Source organism: Myotis nattereri, assembly GCF_964212035.1.
Source record: "Myotis nattereri genome assembly, chromosome: 16".
In the NCBI taxonomy this organism is placed as follows: domain Eukaryota; kingdom Metazoa; phylum Chordata; class Mammalia; order Chiroptera; family Vespertilionidae; genus Myotis; species Myotis nattereri.
In genome coordinates, this window is record NC_138091.1 from 7,842,122 (window position 1) to 7,857,797 (window position 15,676).

The 15,676-nt window shown below is 44.9% G+C and overlaps 1 protein-coding gene across 2 annotated transcripts; it reads left to right on the forward strand.

The window, feature by feature from the left end:
- Nucleotides 1-385: 385 nt before the first annotated feature.
- Nucleotides 386-12,949, forward strand: LOC308532915 (zinc finger protein 286A-like). Of its 2 annotated transcripts, none has more exons than XM_081110599.1 (6): nucleotides 386-447; nucleotides 741-1,027; nucleotides 1,948-2,036; nucleotides 6,300-6,414; nucleotides 8,529-8,621; nucleotides 9,743-11,660. In XM_081110599.1, exons 2-6 carry the CDS (start codon nucleotides 991-993, stop codon nucleotides 9,745-9,747), a joined length of 339 nt encoding a protein of 112 aa, XP_080966725.1. In that variant the 5' UTR covers nucleotides 386-447; nucleotides 741-990; the 3' UTR covers nucleotides 9,748-11,660. The 2 variants fall into 2 exon arrangements, with proteins under 2 accessions (XP_080966725.1, XP_080966724.1); XM_081110598.1 differs by lacking the exon at nucleotides 9,743-11,660 and adding an exon at nucleotides 12,756-12,949 and having other exon boundaries at nucleotides 394-447.
- The last annotated feature ends 2,727 nt before the right edge of the window (nucleotides 12,950-15,676 follow it).

Sequence of the window (15,676 nt, forward strand, 5' to 3'; positions counted from 1 at the left end):
TGAGGTAAAATATACGGAAAAGGCATAGGCTGCTCGCATACATCTTACGTTAAGTTAACGCAGGTGGAAGTCCTCGGCGGCCCTGAGCACCGGACCGTGGTCCCCCTGCGCCGCGCCGCACAGACTAGGCTCCGAGTCCCTGACGTCAGCGCTCTCCCGGGCGATGCTCCTCACGTGGGTGATGCAGCCCGTCCTCTCGCGAGAAGGAGCGAGTCGGCTTCTTCACATCCCGACCCCAATTCCCACCCCCACCCCCCACCCGCCCCCGACAGCGCCACGGGTGCTCCCACCTGCTGAGAAACGGAGGTTGGCCGTGCCCGGGGCCTTCTGGGAATCGTAGTTCTGGGCTGGATGAGGCTCGCCAGCCTCGCCCCATCCCCTTCTTACGCATGCGCGGCTCCGGGCTGGCCCGAGAGGTTCGGAGCCTTTGTCAAGCCCGGATGGGAGGTGAGTGGGGTTCGGAGGCCGCTTTTCGGCGCTCGGCTCCGGTGGCGGCCCCCGAGGCAGCAGTCTGTGCCGAGCCGGGGCCGGAGTGCGCATTTGTGGAAGGGGCCTCGAGGGCGGACCATGAGCCCATCCCCTCCCGCTCCGGCCGGACTCCCTCCGGCGGCTGCCGCCTCCCGGGGACGCGGGTGCGAGCGCGGTGCTGGCGGGCGCGACGGGCGGGGCGCGGGCCGGCGCGGGCTTCAGAGAGAGCCCGAACCCGGCGCCATCTCCTCCAAGCTGCTCGGTCCCCGCAGGTACAGTGCCGAGCGGCCGGAGCAGGCATCCGAGGATCGGTCTCGGGGACCTGGCCCCCCGCGCGATCCAGGTGCCGACATCCCGGGACCGAGGAAGAAGCGGGGCCTGACCTGACCCGGCCTTTCCGCAGCGCCCCGAGGGCCGGCCGGCGGGAGGACGGGGCTTCTCGCGGTGACGTGCCGAGAGGTCCGGATTGAGGAGCGCGGAGACGGGAGCTCCGAATCTTCGGAACCGGGAGGATTGGGGATCATGGAGGCAGATTGGGCCGAGTTGCCCGCGAAGAGAGGTGAGAGTTGCGGGGATGTTGGACTGTGTGTGGAAGGGGCCGTTCCTCCCCGAAAGGAAATGGGCTGCCCCCGGGGAGGTGGCCCTTGGCGGGCGGCTCTGCCAGTCTCCTTTGTCTGGGACGTGGCTGGGCTCCTTGCCTGAGCATGCAGGGCTTGGTGTGGGGGACCCCCTCTCCCCCTGAGCTGGTGCACAGTGGGTCCTGGAAAGCCACCCCAAAATGTTAGCAGCTCAGGCCAGAGCACAGCCTCAGTCACTTTTTCTCCCACGTTCTTTTCACCCAGCTGTCAGGGAGTCTGAGAACGTAGCGTATTTGGCTGGCAGAAAACATCTCCCCACCTCTGTTACTCCCGTGGCACAACAATCCTGTTATGTCAGTGGCGCAGATACTGCTGTTTTGCATCGCAGAGAACAGGCGCAGAGGGCGGTGATTGACTAGCCCGGTCTTTCTTGAAGTTTGGTCTGGGACCTCATGTCAGCCTTTTCTAATGGACTCAGTAGAAAACGTTTTCTCCTGACCCATGGCCTGCTCATTAGATTTCTGGAGTGCACCTCAGACCCAACTACTAGTAGCAATTATTAGGAAGGGGAATCTAGTGATCTACATTTACATAAGCTTGCAGGGTGATTTTTGAGAACTGAGCCTATTTTTCTTATATTAATTTAATGTACATTAAGCTTGGAAATAAACTGGCTTATTATTCTCATTTCTAGATTAGAGAGTGCCCCTGCCAGTAGGTGTTATGTCCAAGTGGCAACGTTCCTGGACTTTCTCCATGACCCCAGGGTCAAGGGTTGTCTGGGCTGCCTTCAGGTGCAGTATTTGAGGGAGCATCATTCCTAGAGGGAGGAATTTTTGTCTTGTAAATCTGAAGCACAACATAGATTTAGATCCCACAATTACCGCTTTCTTGCCCGTAGCTACGTCTTTCCAGGATTCTTTCTATTCCCAAGAGAAGAGCACAGAAAAGGGAGAAGTGGCAGCTCTCTGCCTCACAGCCAGATCCCAGGTGAGTCTGTACTGATTATTGAAATTCCACCTTATTTCTCAGAGTACAGGCGCACCCTTCTTTTTGATGTCAAGTTTCTTTGTCTACTAGAGCCCATCTGGGGAGCTGAGTTCTAATCTAAGACTACTCGGGTGGCTAATGGACTCAGTAGAAAATGTTTTCTGCTAACCCATGGCATCTTCTCCATCTAGTTATACTTATTGTCAGTCAACAGACAGGTAAGGAGCATAATTACCCTTCTTTGCCTATTGTGCTAGTTGCTGAGCTTGGTAACGTAGGAAACTATTTTAATAGAAAATATGGGGCATATCTTAATCTTCAGTTGATTATTCAGGATTCTTTTGTATTTTAGTTGTAATTCCAATTTGGTCCTGGGGGTGTGTCTGTGTAGCATCCACTTACTCTGCCACCATTTTTAATCTTCGGGGTGTATCTTAAAATTTATGTTTCTGCAAGGGAATCAACATACACATGACTGTTATGTAAGAAATTAAGAAAGCACCTTTCTTTAGTGCTGAAGTGAGTTATGAAAATAGTAAGTGCTCAAAAGTTCAGAATAGCACTTGAAAAGGAAAGCCTACGGAAGGCTTAACTTAAAGAGTTAAAATCCAGCCCTCCAAGATGATGAATGCACAAGTTTAGAAAGTGAAACAGTTTTCCAATCTGTCTTAACAAAGGCAAATATTAAGAATTGTTTCATTTAAGTGGTGGTTGGCCTAGCTGATTTGGCTTAATGGGTAGAGTGTTGGCCTGCGGACTGAAAGGTCCCGGGTTCAATTTCGGTCAAGGGCACATGCCAGGTTGTGGGCTCGATCCCAGTAGGGGGTGTGCAAGAGGCAGCTGATTAGTGATTCTCTCTCATCATTGATGTTTCTATCTCTGTCTATGCCTCTCCCTTCCTCTCTGAAATAAAGAGAAAAAAAGAAAAAAAAAATTTAAATCGTGGTTGTACTATATGGGTGATTCGTGTATTGGTCTTTCAACGTTTGGATGTTTGAAATTTTTATTAAAAGAAGTTAGGTAAGAGAAAAGAGCTCTTCATGATGTGTGTGGCCACGATTCCTGAATTAGCCTTTTTCTTTGCTACTGTGATTCCAAGTGTAAAAAGTCCATATTGTGCATTGGTACTGTTTGTAAAAGTGACTTCTTGGGGTCCTTATATACTTCCCTGTCTTCATTGGTTTCTCAACTGCCTTACATTAGTATTGAAGACTATTAGTCAAGAAGCTTTAAGTTGCAGATGATAAAAGCTCAAACTGATGTAAGGGAAAGGTATTTATTGGCTATCATGACTGAAAAATCCAGGTCTAACTAGAAAAAGAGCTCAAGTAATAACATTAGAACCCATTTCCTCCATTTCACTGACTTCTTCTTTTCTCTCTGTGGGTTTTCCTCTCAAGCAAGTGTTCTTCCTCCTGCTGGCCCCTACCACATCTAGGCTTACAGCTTCCCAGGCTGAGGACCCCAGACAAAGGGCAGCTTCCCTCCTATTCATTCCAGCAAAAGTCCAGGGGTTAACTCTTTGACAGCCATTACGCCCATTCTTGGACCAATTTGGGCAGACCTATGGAATATACCTGCACACACACATGGAAGCACACATACCACCATGAGTCAGAGATACAATGAATTCTACCTGAACTCACTGGCCAGCATAGTAGCCAAGGAAAATCCAACTACAAGTGCCAGAGGAACACTTTGATTCAAGACAGTTAGCGCCTCAGATAGATTAAACCTTTTATGGAAATTTTTTAAAACTTTTGTCCTTTTTGCATTGCATTAGATGTGGTGTGATGCTAATATTATAACTATCTTATTAGAATTTGCCTGGACTGTGTTTTGTATTTCCTGTATTCAATTTTTTAAAAGTATTAAAGTTTTAATTCTTGTCTGGTTGTAACCAGGTGAACAGCACAAACATATGTAAATGTAAAAGTAATATTACTTCCTCCTCAAATTCAGTCCCCTTCTTCTCCCTACTGAGGGTAACAGTTTGATTTCCCAGTATATCTCTCCATATGCTCTTGGTGAACTTGCACTCCTATATTCAGACATGTAATGTTTCCTTTGATTTCTCCCACTGCCAGTCCCCAACTTTGGGGTGTTTTTAGGAGGGTTGTTGTATAAACAGGATTTGGCTTTTTTTAAGGGAAATTAATTCACCAGGCCAGTGTGGCTCAGTTAGCTGAATGTTGTCCCATGCACCAGGAGGTCACTGGTTTGATTCCTGGTCAGGACACATGCCTGAGTTGGGGGCTCAATCCCCAGTAGAAAATGAACAGTAGGCAGCCAATCCATGTTTCTATCTCTCCCTCTCCCTTCTCTCTGAAATCAATAAAAAAAACATTTACTTTTTTTTTAAAAGGGAAATTAACTCATTCGCATTAATATGATCGTATGTTTCGAATTTTCCTTGCCATGTGATTTTTATATTCTATTTACTATGCTTTCCTTGTTTCTTTTGTGTGTGTTTCTGCTTTTTGTGCATTGGTTTGCATTTGTGTCCTGATTTTTTCTTCTAATTGTCTGGAAGTTAATTCTCATTGAGTGTCAATTTAGCTGTGGATATGCAGGCTGTAAGATCTCAGTCATTTTTCCTCAAAATGTCTTGTCTACTTAGTGATTTACATTTTATTTTATTTTCCAAGGATGATTGTTGTATGTTTTTAAGTCTCAGATTATTTCTGTTTTTGGAAACTATTTTGAAATAATTTAAGACTTAAAGAAATGTTAACGGTAGAAAGATTTCTTACCTACTAGGGTTAGGGTTAGGATTTACCCTCCATTCATATTCTCCAAAAGATAACACTTTATCTCACTTCATTCTTATTTTCCAAAATCAGGACACCAGCATTGATACAGTACTACAACCTACTGACCTTATTTAGACCTCCCAGCTAACCTATGTTCTTGTCTCCCCCCCACCCCTTTAATTTCTGCTTTTATCCTGTAATTCTTTCTGTTTCTCTTAGTATGTTGTTCTTTCTCTAACTTGACCTGTATGCTTTGCTCATTTATTTACATTATTTTTTAATGAAATGGAAGTGTTTAAAGCTATGAAATTACCTCTGAGTATAGTTTTAGTGATTTGGCATTGGTTTTGCATTTTATTATTTTGACATTCTGATTTTTTTTTCAGTTATCAGTTTTTGCTCTGTTCTATTTATGCTTGGAATCTATTTAAATTTACTTTGTTACTTTTGAAAATGCTTCATGAATGTTTAAATAGGTGTTTTCTATCCAGTTATAGCATTTGATGATATATATTTATTTCAGTAACCTTGGAATATTATTCACATTCTCTATGGTTTTATTTTAAAAGGCATGTAATGCCTTGGCTGGTATGGCTCAGTTGGTTGGTGTGTCGTCCCATGTACCGGAGGTCACGGGTTCAATTCATGGTCAGGGCACATACCTAGGTTGCAGTCAGGGCATGTATGGGAGGCAAGGAATCGATGTGTCTGTAGCACATCAATGTTTCTCTCTCTCTCTCTCTCTCTCTCTCTCTCTCTCTCTCTCTCTCTCTCACGCTCTCACTCTCTCGCTCTTGTTCTTTCTTTCCCTCACTCTCTAAAAAGTAAAAATAAACTTCATATTCTCTAAATAAATAAATAGGCATATAATAATACTTATATGTATTTACCTCCTTACAGTTTTGTTGCTGTTTTTTGTCTTATAAAACTTAATTCTATGGTATTTACACATAAACCTCAGTTCTTTCTGGTCCCTTACTCAATCTGTTGCCATCATTTTTCAGTTACTGCTTTTGCTTTAAATTAATTCCATGCTTAATTGGATTTGGTGCTCACTGCCAGTCATTTCATTCCATGACTTATCCACTCACAAGGTCTGTATTTCAACTCATCTTCTGATTGGCTAGATTGATTCTTCAAGTTTTTATTGAGGACGCACGAGGAGAGTTATGCAGACAGGCTTTTTCCTCCTCTATTTTGTTTACTTTGCCAAACTGCATCGTCAACTCATTAGTTCATGGTTTATTTTTAACTCTTTATTTCCCAGAAAAGTGATGTCTCTCAATGGAGAAACTCTCATATTGAACCTAGCAGAGCGCGCCTGGCACATAACTGATACCAGTGGCTTTACATAGAATATTCAGACTCTGAATACTAGTAGAACACTTGTCATTTATCGCTGTCACTTCAGATGGACTCAGTCGCTTTGCTCCAGGGCCACCAGAACTGCGGGGGGCGAGGGATGCTGTCAAGTGAAAGATGGTGAACAGAAGTATGTTTTGTGTCTTAGGCGTCCGTGACGTTCAAGGATGTGGCCATGGACCTTACCCCCGAGGAGTGGGGGAAGCTGGATCCTGCACAGAGGGACGTAATGCTGGAGAACTATAGGAACCTGGTCTCGCTCTGTAAGGACGGCTTCTCATTGTGACTCTGCAGTCTGCTCAGGGACATCATTCTTTATTGACAGTGAAATAGCTTCACAAAGCCTTCGCTTTTCCATTCCGGAGTCATAGAGTCTGAATCCTGTTGGACCCAGAGACAATCTATTCCTGTTCTAGGTTCTTGGTGAACTGCCTATGCTTGTTTTGTATTAGGATTTTTTGGATTCAAGTGACAGAAACCTAATTCACACTAGCTTAGGGGGCAGGGAGTCGTTCTTTTTTTCCATTGATTAAAAAAAAAACACCATATTTATTGTAAGTTAAGTAAATTAATCTATTTTTTTTAAAGAGATAACATTTTCCTGAGCATCCTCTGGAATTGAGTAACTGTTGATCCTGCCTAAATTTTTTTTTTTTCAGATGGTTCTGTTTTCGTTTTCCCCTTACCCCTAAGTGCAGTGCTTACCCCTAGAGAGGGCAAATTACTTTTTAAGGTATTTCTCTTCTCTGAAGTTTGTGGCCTTACGAATTTTCAACTAAAAGCCCATATTAACAGCTTGTCGATACTGATATGGGATAAGTACAACCGCACTTTCTAGAAATCTGTCATTTCTAAAGTCTGTCCTCAGCATGTTACCCCCCAGCTGTTGTGGTCTACTTAAAGTTGTGCTTTTCATATGCGCAGCTCAGGACTCGAAAAGATTGGATGGTATTTGTATATAGATTTTGGTGCTCCTCCATAGTTACTTTCTCTATTGGTAGTCCTTTGATAGAACTAAATTGCACTTTCTCAGCAGCAGTAAGACTTTTGCTTTTTACTTGTACTTGATTGCCCCACACCGTGATCTGGAAGTATCCTCAAGGTGAATATGAATACTACAACATAAGTTTGCTTCTGTACTGTAGCCCAAATATTATTGCTCATCTCTGCCTTCAAAATGTGGCTTTTGAAGTTAAATTGGGTTATTTACCTGTCTTTCTATAAAACAGTTAAATCCATTGGCATATTGATGGGAGGTAGAAAGATGGGGTGTTTTTTATCTGATTAAGCTTGCTCTTACCTAGGCATTGTGAAACTGGATTAAGTGTGGACTTATAAATATTTGTCTTCCTTCAGTCATAATGCTGGGCCTCATACGTATCCCTACCTTTCCTCCAGGGGTAGATACTTCTCCCAGCTGCACTGGGTTTCCGCCACTTTCCTCAGGTAACAGTGCTGGAGCCCATCGCCTGGCGATGAGGCTTCTGTTAATGAGGAGAGGTGGGTTTAGCTAGAGTTTAGGTATTGGATTCCATTCCCCACGTGGGAAAAATCTTGATTCAGGGAATCAAATATATAACCAGGAATTTCTTTCTTTTTTCTTTTTTAAATCCTGTGGCTTGGCTTTGCCCTACTGGCTTTATTCCTAGGGTCTCCCCATGTGGCAAAGATGGCCTTTAGTAGCTCTAGGTTATATTATTCTTCCAATTAGAGAACTAAGGGAAAAAGGTAGTGCTTCTATCCTAGGAGTTTCAGCAAAGAGGGTCACATGTTGGTTAATGAAACAACGACTAGAGCCAGGGAAATAGGTTACTCTGGGCAGTTTGGAGCCTGTGTGTACCTGTGTGCATGTGTGCGCACACATGTGTACAAGTGCATATATGTGTTTGTATGGATGTGGTAAGAACTATGTTACCCCTCCCCAACCTCATGTAATAAATTCCCTAGGAAAGTGGGTTCTAGTAGCTAAAGAAGGAAGAAAGGAAAAGCAGAAGACAAAAATTCTAGTTACCACAGTCACAACGTGTGGTGCTGCCACTGGGGTCCTCTTTTCTCCAGTTCCTTCCCTAAGCTGAGGATTGGTCTGCAGCGTCTCTCTGGAACTTCCTCAGTGAAGAAAGATGAGTTCTCCTCTTTTGACGGGCACGAACACTTGTGTTTTCCAGTGCATAGAAACTCCTTACCAGGCCCAGATTCCTACAGATATCTTAAGCTTCATGTGGAGGTCCATCTTCCCTCACTCCAGATCTTCCTGTAATTCCCGTCCTCTTTGTAGATCAGGGATTTGGCACTATGCTCTAGGATAGATGTTTGCCCATCACAAATAGCTATTAGTAAGTCCCATTTCTTTCTTTCTTCCTTTCTTTCTTTTGATCAGGGCTTCCAGTTTCCAAGCCTGAGAACTACAATTTGGAGAATGGAAAGGAAACATTGAATCTTGAGAGAAAAGTTCCCAGAAGCAGCTATTCAGGTGAGTCAAATAGATGGGAGTCCTCAGAAATAATAGCCCCTAAGGACAGTGAAGAATTGGCACTTTTCGGTGCTTAAGAAAGACTATATTAGCAGTGCCTACATGCTTTATCCTATAATATAGGACCTATATAATAAAAGTATAATATGCAAATCGACCAAACGAGGGAACCACCAGTCGGCAGGGGGGCCGGGCCAGCGAGCAGGTGGCACCAGGCCGGCCAAGGCGCATGCCATCGGGCAGAGGGAGGGGATAGCGATGGGGCGGGAAGGTACTGTTGTATGGGCAGCTACATTTTTTTGCCCTAATTATAAAAAATAGTACATAGCATGATCCTTCTGAGGCAGCAGTACCATTTTCCCCATCTTATGGGAGGAAAACTGAAGCAGAGAGAAGTTAAGTAATTGGCTTTGTCACACAGTTATTATAAGTGTCAGAGTCAGGGTTGAGCACAAAATGTGCAAGCCAGAGTCCATGCATGTCATCACTGCATCATCCTGTTTTTTTCAGTGTTAGAGTAGCCTTGCCAGGTTTTAATTTTTAAATCTAAGAACCTGTTCCCAGTATATAGGGTCGGGTCCCTAGGCCTGACCGGCGATCAGGTCCATCTGCAGGGCGACCAGCAGGCAGGGCAATTGGGGGGCAGGGGGGCCCCCAGCTGGCGGTCTGGCACCATCCGCTGGCCCGCCCCACCCCCAATCACCTCCCTTTCGGGAGGCAGTGTGTGTCATAGCCACCAGCCATTCTGCCTTTCAGTCGGTTTGCATATTAGGGTTTTATTATATAGGATATGTATATATATATATATTTTTTTTTAAAATTAATTTCAGAGAGGAAGGGAGAGAGATAGAAACAGCAATGATGAGAGAGAGGCATTGATCAGCTGCCTCCTGCATGCCCTTTACTGGGGATCGAGCCCGCAACCTGGGCATGTGCCCTGACCAGGAATCAAACCTTGACCTCCTGGTTCATAGGTTGAAGCTCAACCACTGAGACACACCAGCCGGGCTATTTTTTAAATATTTTAAATGAATATAGCAATTTAAATATATATAAAAGTCGAGAGAAAAACCAAACACGCTAATATTTTGCTTCATTTTGCCTCTTTTTCTTTTTTTCAGTATAAATAAAAATGTAACTACAGGTCTCTGAAGTTTCACAAGTTGAACACAGCTCCCAAATCAAGAAACAACCTTTCCAGCAGCCCTAGAGACACCCTGTGCCCTCTTTAAGTCACTGCCCTCCTTCCTAGAGTAACCGTATCCTAACTTCTAATACCCGGATTAGTTTTGATTTAGTTTTATACAAACAGAATCATACTGTATATACTCTTGTGCCTGACTTCCTTCACTAAAGATTACTGTGAGATACATTCATTTTGTAACATTTAGTTATAGTTCATTCTCATTGTTGTACGGTCTTTCATTATGTCAGTATACTAGATTTTTGAGTAGTTCCAGTTTTTAGCTATATGAGTCATGCTGCTTATGTATATTCTCTCTTTTGATGAGCACATGTGTGCATTTCTGTCGGATATATACATTAAGTAGAATTGTTGGGTTGGAGGGTAGATCATGCTCACTTGTGGTAGATATTGTCAAAAGATCCCCAAAGTACACTGCCAGTGTGGCTCGGTCAGTTAGAGCGTTGTCCCGAGCACCAAATGGTCGCAGGTTCAGTCTCAGTCAGGGCACATACCCAGGTTGTGGGCTCAATCAATGCTTCTCTCTCACATCAATGTTTCTCTCTCTCTCTCTCTCTCTCTCTCTCTCTCTCTCTCTCTCCCCCCCTCCCTCCCTCTCCCTCTCCCTCTCCCTCTCCCCCTTCCCCTCCTTCTCGCTTCCTCTCCCTCCCTCACTTACTCCCTTCCTCTCCAAGTCAATAAAAACATATGCTCGGTGAGGATTTAAAAAATAATAAAGAATTTTTTTTAAAAAGGAAAGAAAGAAAATCCAGCCTCACCCCCAATATATAGTAGGAAAAGGGAGGAGGATTTTATGGTCTCTTCCGATACTTGTGGCTGTTCTGATACTACACTAAAACTGAGCAAGTGGTAGTTTCTTAAAGATTAGTTAACAGTGTGGCATCTGAAACTATATCCATGGTTTTTCATACTCTTACATTAAAACCTATTGATATTTTCACCCTAGCTGGGTTGGCTCAGTGGATAGAGCGTCAGCCTGCAGACTGAAGGGTCCCAAGTTCATTTCTCGTCAAGGGCACTTACCCAGGTTGCAGGCTCAATCCCCAGTAGGGGTATGCAGGATGCAGCTAATCAATGATTCTCCCTCATTATTAATGTTTCTATCTCTCCCTTCCTCTCAGAAATCAATATAAAAAAAAACACCTATTGATTTTTTGGAAAATACTGGTTCACTGAGTTATGGAGATCTTCCAAATATTGGCACATTTCATTATACAATATTTAAAAAATAACAGTCCTGGCCAGGTAGCTCAGTTGGTTACAGCATCATTGGATACACCAAGATTGTGGGCTTGATCCCCAGTCAGGGCACCTACAAGGACTAGCCAATAAGTAAGTGGAACAACAAACTGATGTTTCTGTCTTGCTCTCCCTCTCTCAAATTAATAAAGGTATTTTAGACAGTTTTCGATGTCACCACTGACATTGTCAGAAAAGTCTTCTAAGTATTTGGAAGACCAGCTGTCGGCCCCTGACTAGCCATCAGGCTATCTATCAATGGTAGTTGAATGTTTTTCAAAATTGTAATTTATTCCTGGAAGCTCAAATTTTATCAAACACTGTCAGTTGTTTTTCTTGACGTGACAGGCTCACTTCATTCATCTTTAGAAAATATCTGCCAAATATCCAACACGGGTAACATAACTTGTCTGTCAGTTGTTCTTTCCAGAAATATGTGGTCCATGAAAAAGATGGCTAGTTCAGCTCACAACTCAAACTATCTCATGAGTGGTTATCTTCAAGACAACCATCATACTGTGACATGACCAGCATTGCTTTATGAATATGTCCTATTTCATCAATCCAGAACATTAAAAAGGCATGTTCTCAAGGTTTGAAGTTTTTAAAAGTTAATAATGTTTACCGTTGTCCAGCTGGAGTGACTCAGTGTTTGAGAATCATTCTGTGCACCAAAAGGTTGCAGGTTTGATTCCTGCACAGGGTACCTACCTGGGAGGTTGTGGGTTTGATCTCCAGTAAGTTAACCGATTGATCTCTCTCTCTTTCTCTCTCTCTCTCTCTCTCTCTCTCTCTCTCTCTCTCTCTCTCTCTCTCTCTCTCTCTCCCTTTCTCTCTGTAAGCCTGTCCTCAGATGAGGGTTAAAAAATAATAACAATAATACTGTTTACTCAGGCATTTTTTATATATATTTTTTTATTTCAGAAAGGAAGGGGGAGAGAGAGAGAAACATCAGTGATGAGAGAGAATCATTCAATCAGCTTCCCCCTCATCAATGTTCTTTGCTGCTCTCCAAGGAACACTGGTGGGGCCGCCCATCCTCTGTGATGGGCACGCAAGCTCTTGCCACGTCACAGGCTATTTCCACTGGAACACAGCCATGCCCACATATTATACACTGTCCGTGGCTGCTTTTGTAGCACCATCTGGTACTTTACAGACAAAGCTTTGGGCCCTGGTGTACGGAATAAAGTCAGCGTCCACTGGCACAGCCAGCAGGACTGTACGACCAGGCCTCCACCAGTCCTCCCTGCCTTGTCTCGGTGCGCGTTCTCTGCAGCCCCCTAAAGGGATGGTCCACTGACCAGCTCATCTCATGACTCTCTGTTGCTACTCTTGCCTGGAGCTCTCTTCTGAGCTCCCCAGCTCCCAGCTAACACCAACCAGTCATCCAAAAGGTTGCACTGAAATGTTACCGGTTCGATTCCTGCTCAGGGTGTGTGTGGGAGGCAACTGATTGATATTTCTCACATCGATGGCTCTCTCTCTTCTCTCCTCTCCTCTCCTCTCCTCTCCTCTCCTCTCCTCTCCTCTCCTCTCCTCTCCTCTCCTCTCCCCTCCCCTCCCCTCCCCTCCCCTCCCCTCCCCTCCCCTCCCCTCCCCTCCCCTCCCCTCCCCTCCTCTCCTCTCTCCCCCTTCCACACTCTCTGAAAAACAAATTAATAAAAACGTGGGTTTTTTTTTTAATTCAGCTCAAGACAGGACTCTTCAGTGACGCCATCTCTGCACCTCGCCAGCCCTCCTGAAGCTCCCTCCCCGTGAGCTCGAGGCATCTATTGTTGTGCCTCCTGAGCTCTTGCAAACATTTCCCACAACTTCTGCTGGTGTCTGCTTCTTCGCCTCCAGACTACAAGTCCCTGGAGAGTAAATGTGTGTTTTAATCACTTTTATATTCCCAGAGCTTAGGTTTTTACCTGGAAGACAGTAGATATTTAATACATGTTGAATGAATGACTAATTGAATGAATGAATGCAGAACCAGCTCGTAACTTCCCATATTTTCCCTGCTCCCCATATGCACTCATGGTCTGGCCTCATGGCCCAATCCCACCTCACAGAGCCTGAGCCTGTCTTGTCCTAGCCATGCCCTTCCAGAATCCAGACCTTCTCCTCCAGAGGCAGCCCTGCTGCTCCTGCCCACACTCATGTCCTTCACATGCAGGTCAGTGTGGCTGTCAGCGACCCCCTGGTTCTGTCCTGCTGCCTGACGGACTGGGTCCTGTGAGCACCTCTTGCCTGACAGGCGTTTGCAGGTGTCACAGCTGAGTCCTGTGCCAGAATCTGGGCTCCGGCATTTTCTATGTCTGTCACCCTTGGGGAACTCAGCTCCTGGACTCCACTTTCCTCATCACTGAAATGGAAGTGATTAAATGTGCTTCACTGGCTGATATGATGATGAGATAATATGTAAAAACAACCAGCATCAACCTGGGACATAGATGCACATTTGTTCATTGAAACATTTATTTACTGATTGTTCATTAGATGACAGGGAGTGAACAAGAGACAAAACTGACACCAAGTTCCTGCCCTCATGGGGCTGGTTTTCTGGTCAGGCAGAGACAATAACAAGAGATGTATAAAGCTTAGACGGTGCAAAGAGCTTGGAGACTGAGAAAGCAGGGAAAGGGGAGGCATTGCACTGTCATTAGACAGTTATTTTTTAACGGTTTTCCATCAGAAAGTCTCATAAATCTTAGGAGTCCGCATGTAATGCTTTAGAATGTTAGCCAGTGGGGTAAGCATTTGATAAAAATACTAGTTGGGTGAATCAAGAAAAGAATGAGAGGAGGAGGAAGTGTGCCCCTCATCATTCCTCAGCAAATGCTTTTTAATATCTCTAACACCAGCCAGGAGGGCCTTCTGCACTCAGGGACAAAGCTGTAGGTGGTAGGAGTAGTTATGTGAGAGGGATCAGCAAGGGAGAATCTGAATTTGGAGAAAACAAGTCAGAAGTTTCACCCAAACATCTGGGCTGATCCGGTGATAGGGGATCAGAGACCGGAGAAGGACTCAATGAGATGGCATTTCATGGGAAAATTTGGAGACTAAACCCAAGGTCCTTCAGAGAGGAGATGGGGCCTTTGCTCATCCTCATTCCACACCACAATCACAGGGAGAATTCTGGATAAGGAGGTGGTGATGGAGGGAGAGGTGAGGAGGGACCTACGTTGGGCTTCCAGGCATTTCTCCTTTCAGTCTTTTTTAAAAAAATACATTTTATTGATTTTTTACGGAGAGGAAGGGAGAGGAATAGAGAGTCAGAAACATCAATGGGAAACACCAATCAGCTGCCTCCTGCACACCCCCCACTGGGGATGTGCCTGCAACCAAGGTACATGCCCTTGACTGGAATCGAACCTGGGACCCTGCAGTCCTCAGGCCGACAGTCTATCCACTGAACCAAACCAGTCAGGGCCAGTCTATTCTTTCTATCTCCACACACAAGCCCTTCTTCACAGCACTCTGACTCTGCTTAGCCCATCCCTTACCTGTCAGTCCAGCATGTGAATTTCAGGGCCCAGAACTCTCTGACTTTTCCTTCCCCTCCATTGGCTCACAAAGCAGTTACTTCTGAGGGAGGCCCAGACCTCCCAGAATTCGCAAATGGCAGGAGAGAAAAGGCACAGACAAGAGTCAGTAGGACATGACATGTTGAGGCAGTTCCACCAAATGGAAAGAAACAGATGCAAGGTCAAGTCCCAACTCGAAGAGCAACTCTATTGTTAGGGTCGCCAAAGGAGGAACACAGGAGGCCAAAAGGGGTAAAGAATTACAAGTTGAGCCCTGACTGGTTTGGCTCAGTGGATAGAGCGTCGGCCTGTGGACTAAAGCGTCTCAGGTTCGATTCCGGTCAAGGGCATGTACTTTGGTTGTGGGCACAACCCCAGTAGAGAGTGTGCTGGAGGCAGCTGATCGATGTTTCTCTCTCATCGGTTTCTAGATCTCTATCTCCCTTCCTCTCTGTAAAAAATCAATAAAATATATTTTTTAAAAAGAATTACAAGTTGATTGTGACATCTGCTAGCAGCAGGACTGAGACCTCAATGGCATCAGTGGGGAAGAGTAGGGGGAGCAGGATATTGATGTCTCTTGTAAGGGTCAGTCAGAGTAACCGGTGGGGCCAGGTGCAGGTGGTCACTGGAAACTGGGTGAGGTGGTTTCCTGGAAGCCAAAGGCTGTGAATCATGAGACCTACATTGAGAATTAACAGGACAGTGCGGGCGGGGGCAGGACCCCAAGGAAAGCATAATGGAGAGCCAGAATGTGCCGAACATCTATGACCTTGTAAGTCAGTTTTCCGATAGGTATTATTAAAGGATCTTTTTAAGTTAAGCTCATGACTCCTATGAACGTACAGTGACTCTATCTCAAAGATTTTATTTAAGTCATTAATGAATGGGGGAACCATAAGATATGGCAACCAGTTGAGAGGAGAATTCAAAGAAGACATCTGTAGGTGATCAGAATTCTGAAATAAAATTACCAACATCTGCAACACTGGTCAGTCACCACCGGAAATAACCAGCGGCACCTCCACCACAACCATCTCCGTTTCTGAGAAGGAGAGTCCTTTGCATCGCTATCAGTTTCCCAGGACCCCCAGAGTGGT

Coding starts and splice junctions, on each gene's coding strand:
- LOC308532915 (XM_081110598.1), top strand. CDS start 991: ATGGAGGCAGATTGGGCCGAGTTGCCCGCGAAGAGAG. Junction 6,415..8,528: donor TAGGAACCTGGTCTCGCTCT/GTAAGGACGGCT, acceptor TCTTTTGATCAG/GGCTTCCAGTTTCCAAGCCT. Junction 8,622..12,755: donor TCCCAGAAGCAGCTATTCAG/GTGAGTCAAATA, acceptor TTTTTAATTCAG/CTCAAGACAGGACTCTTCAG.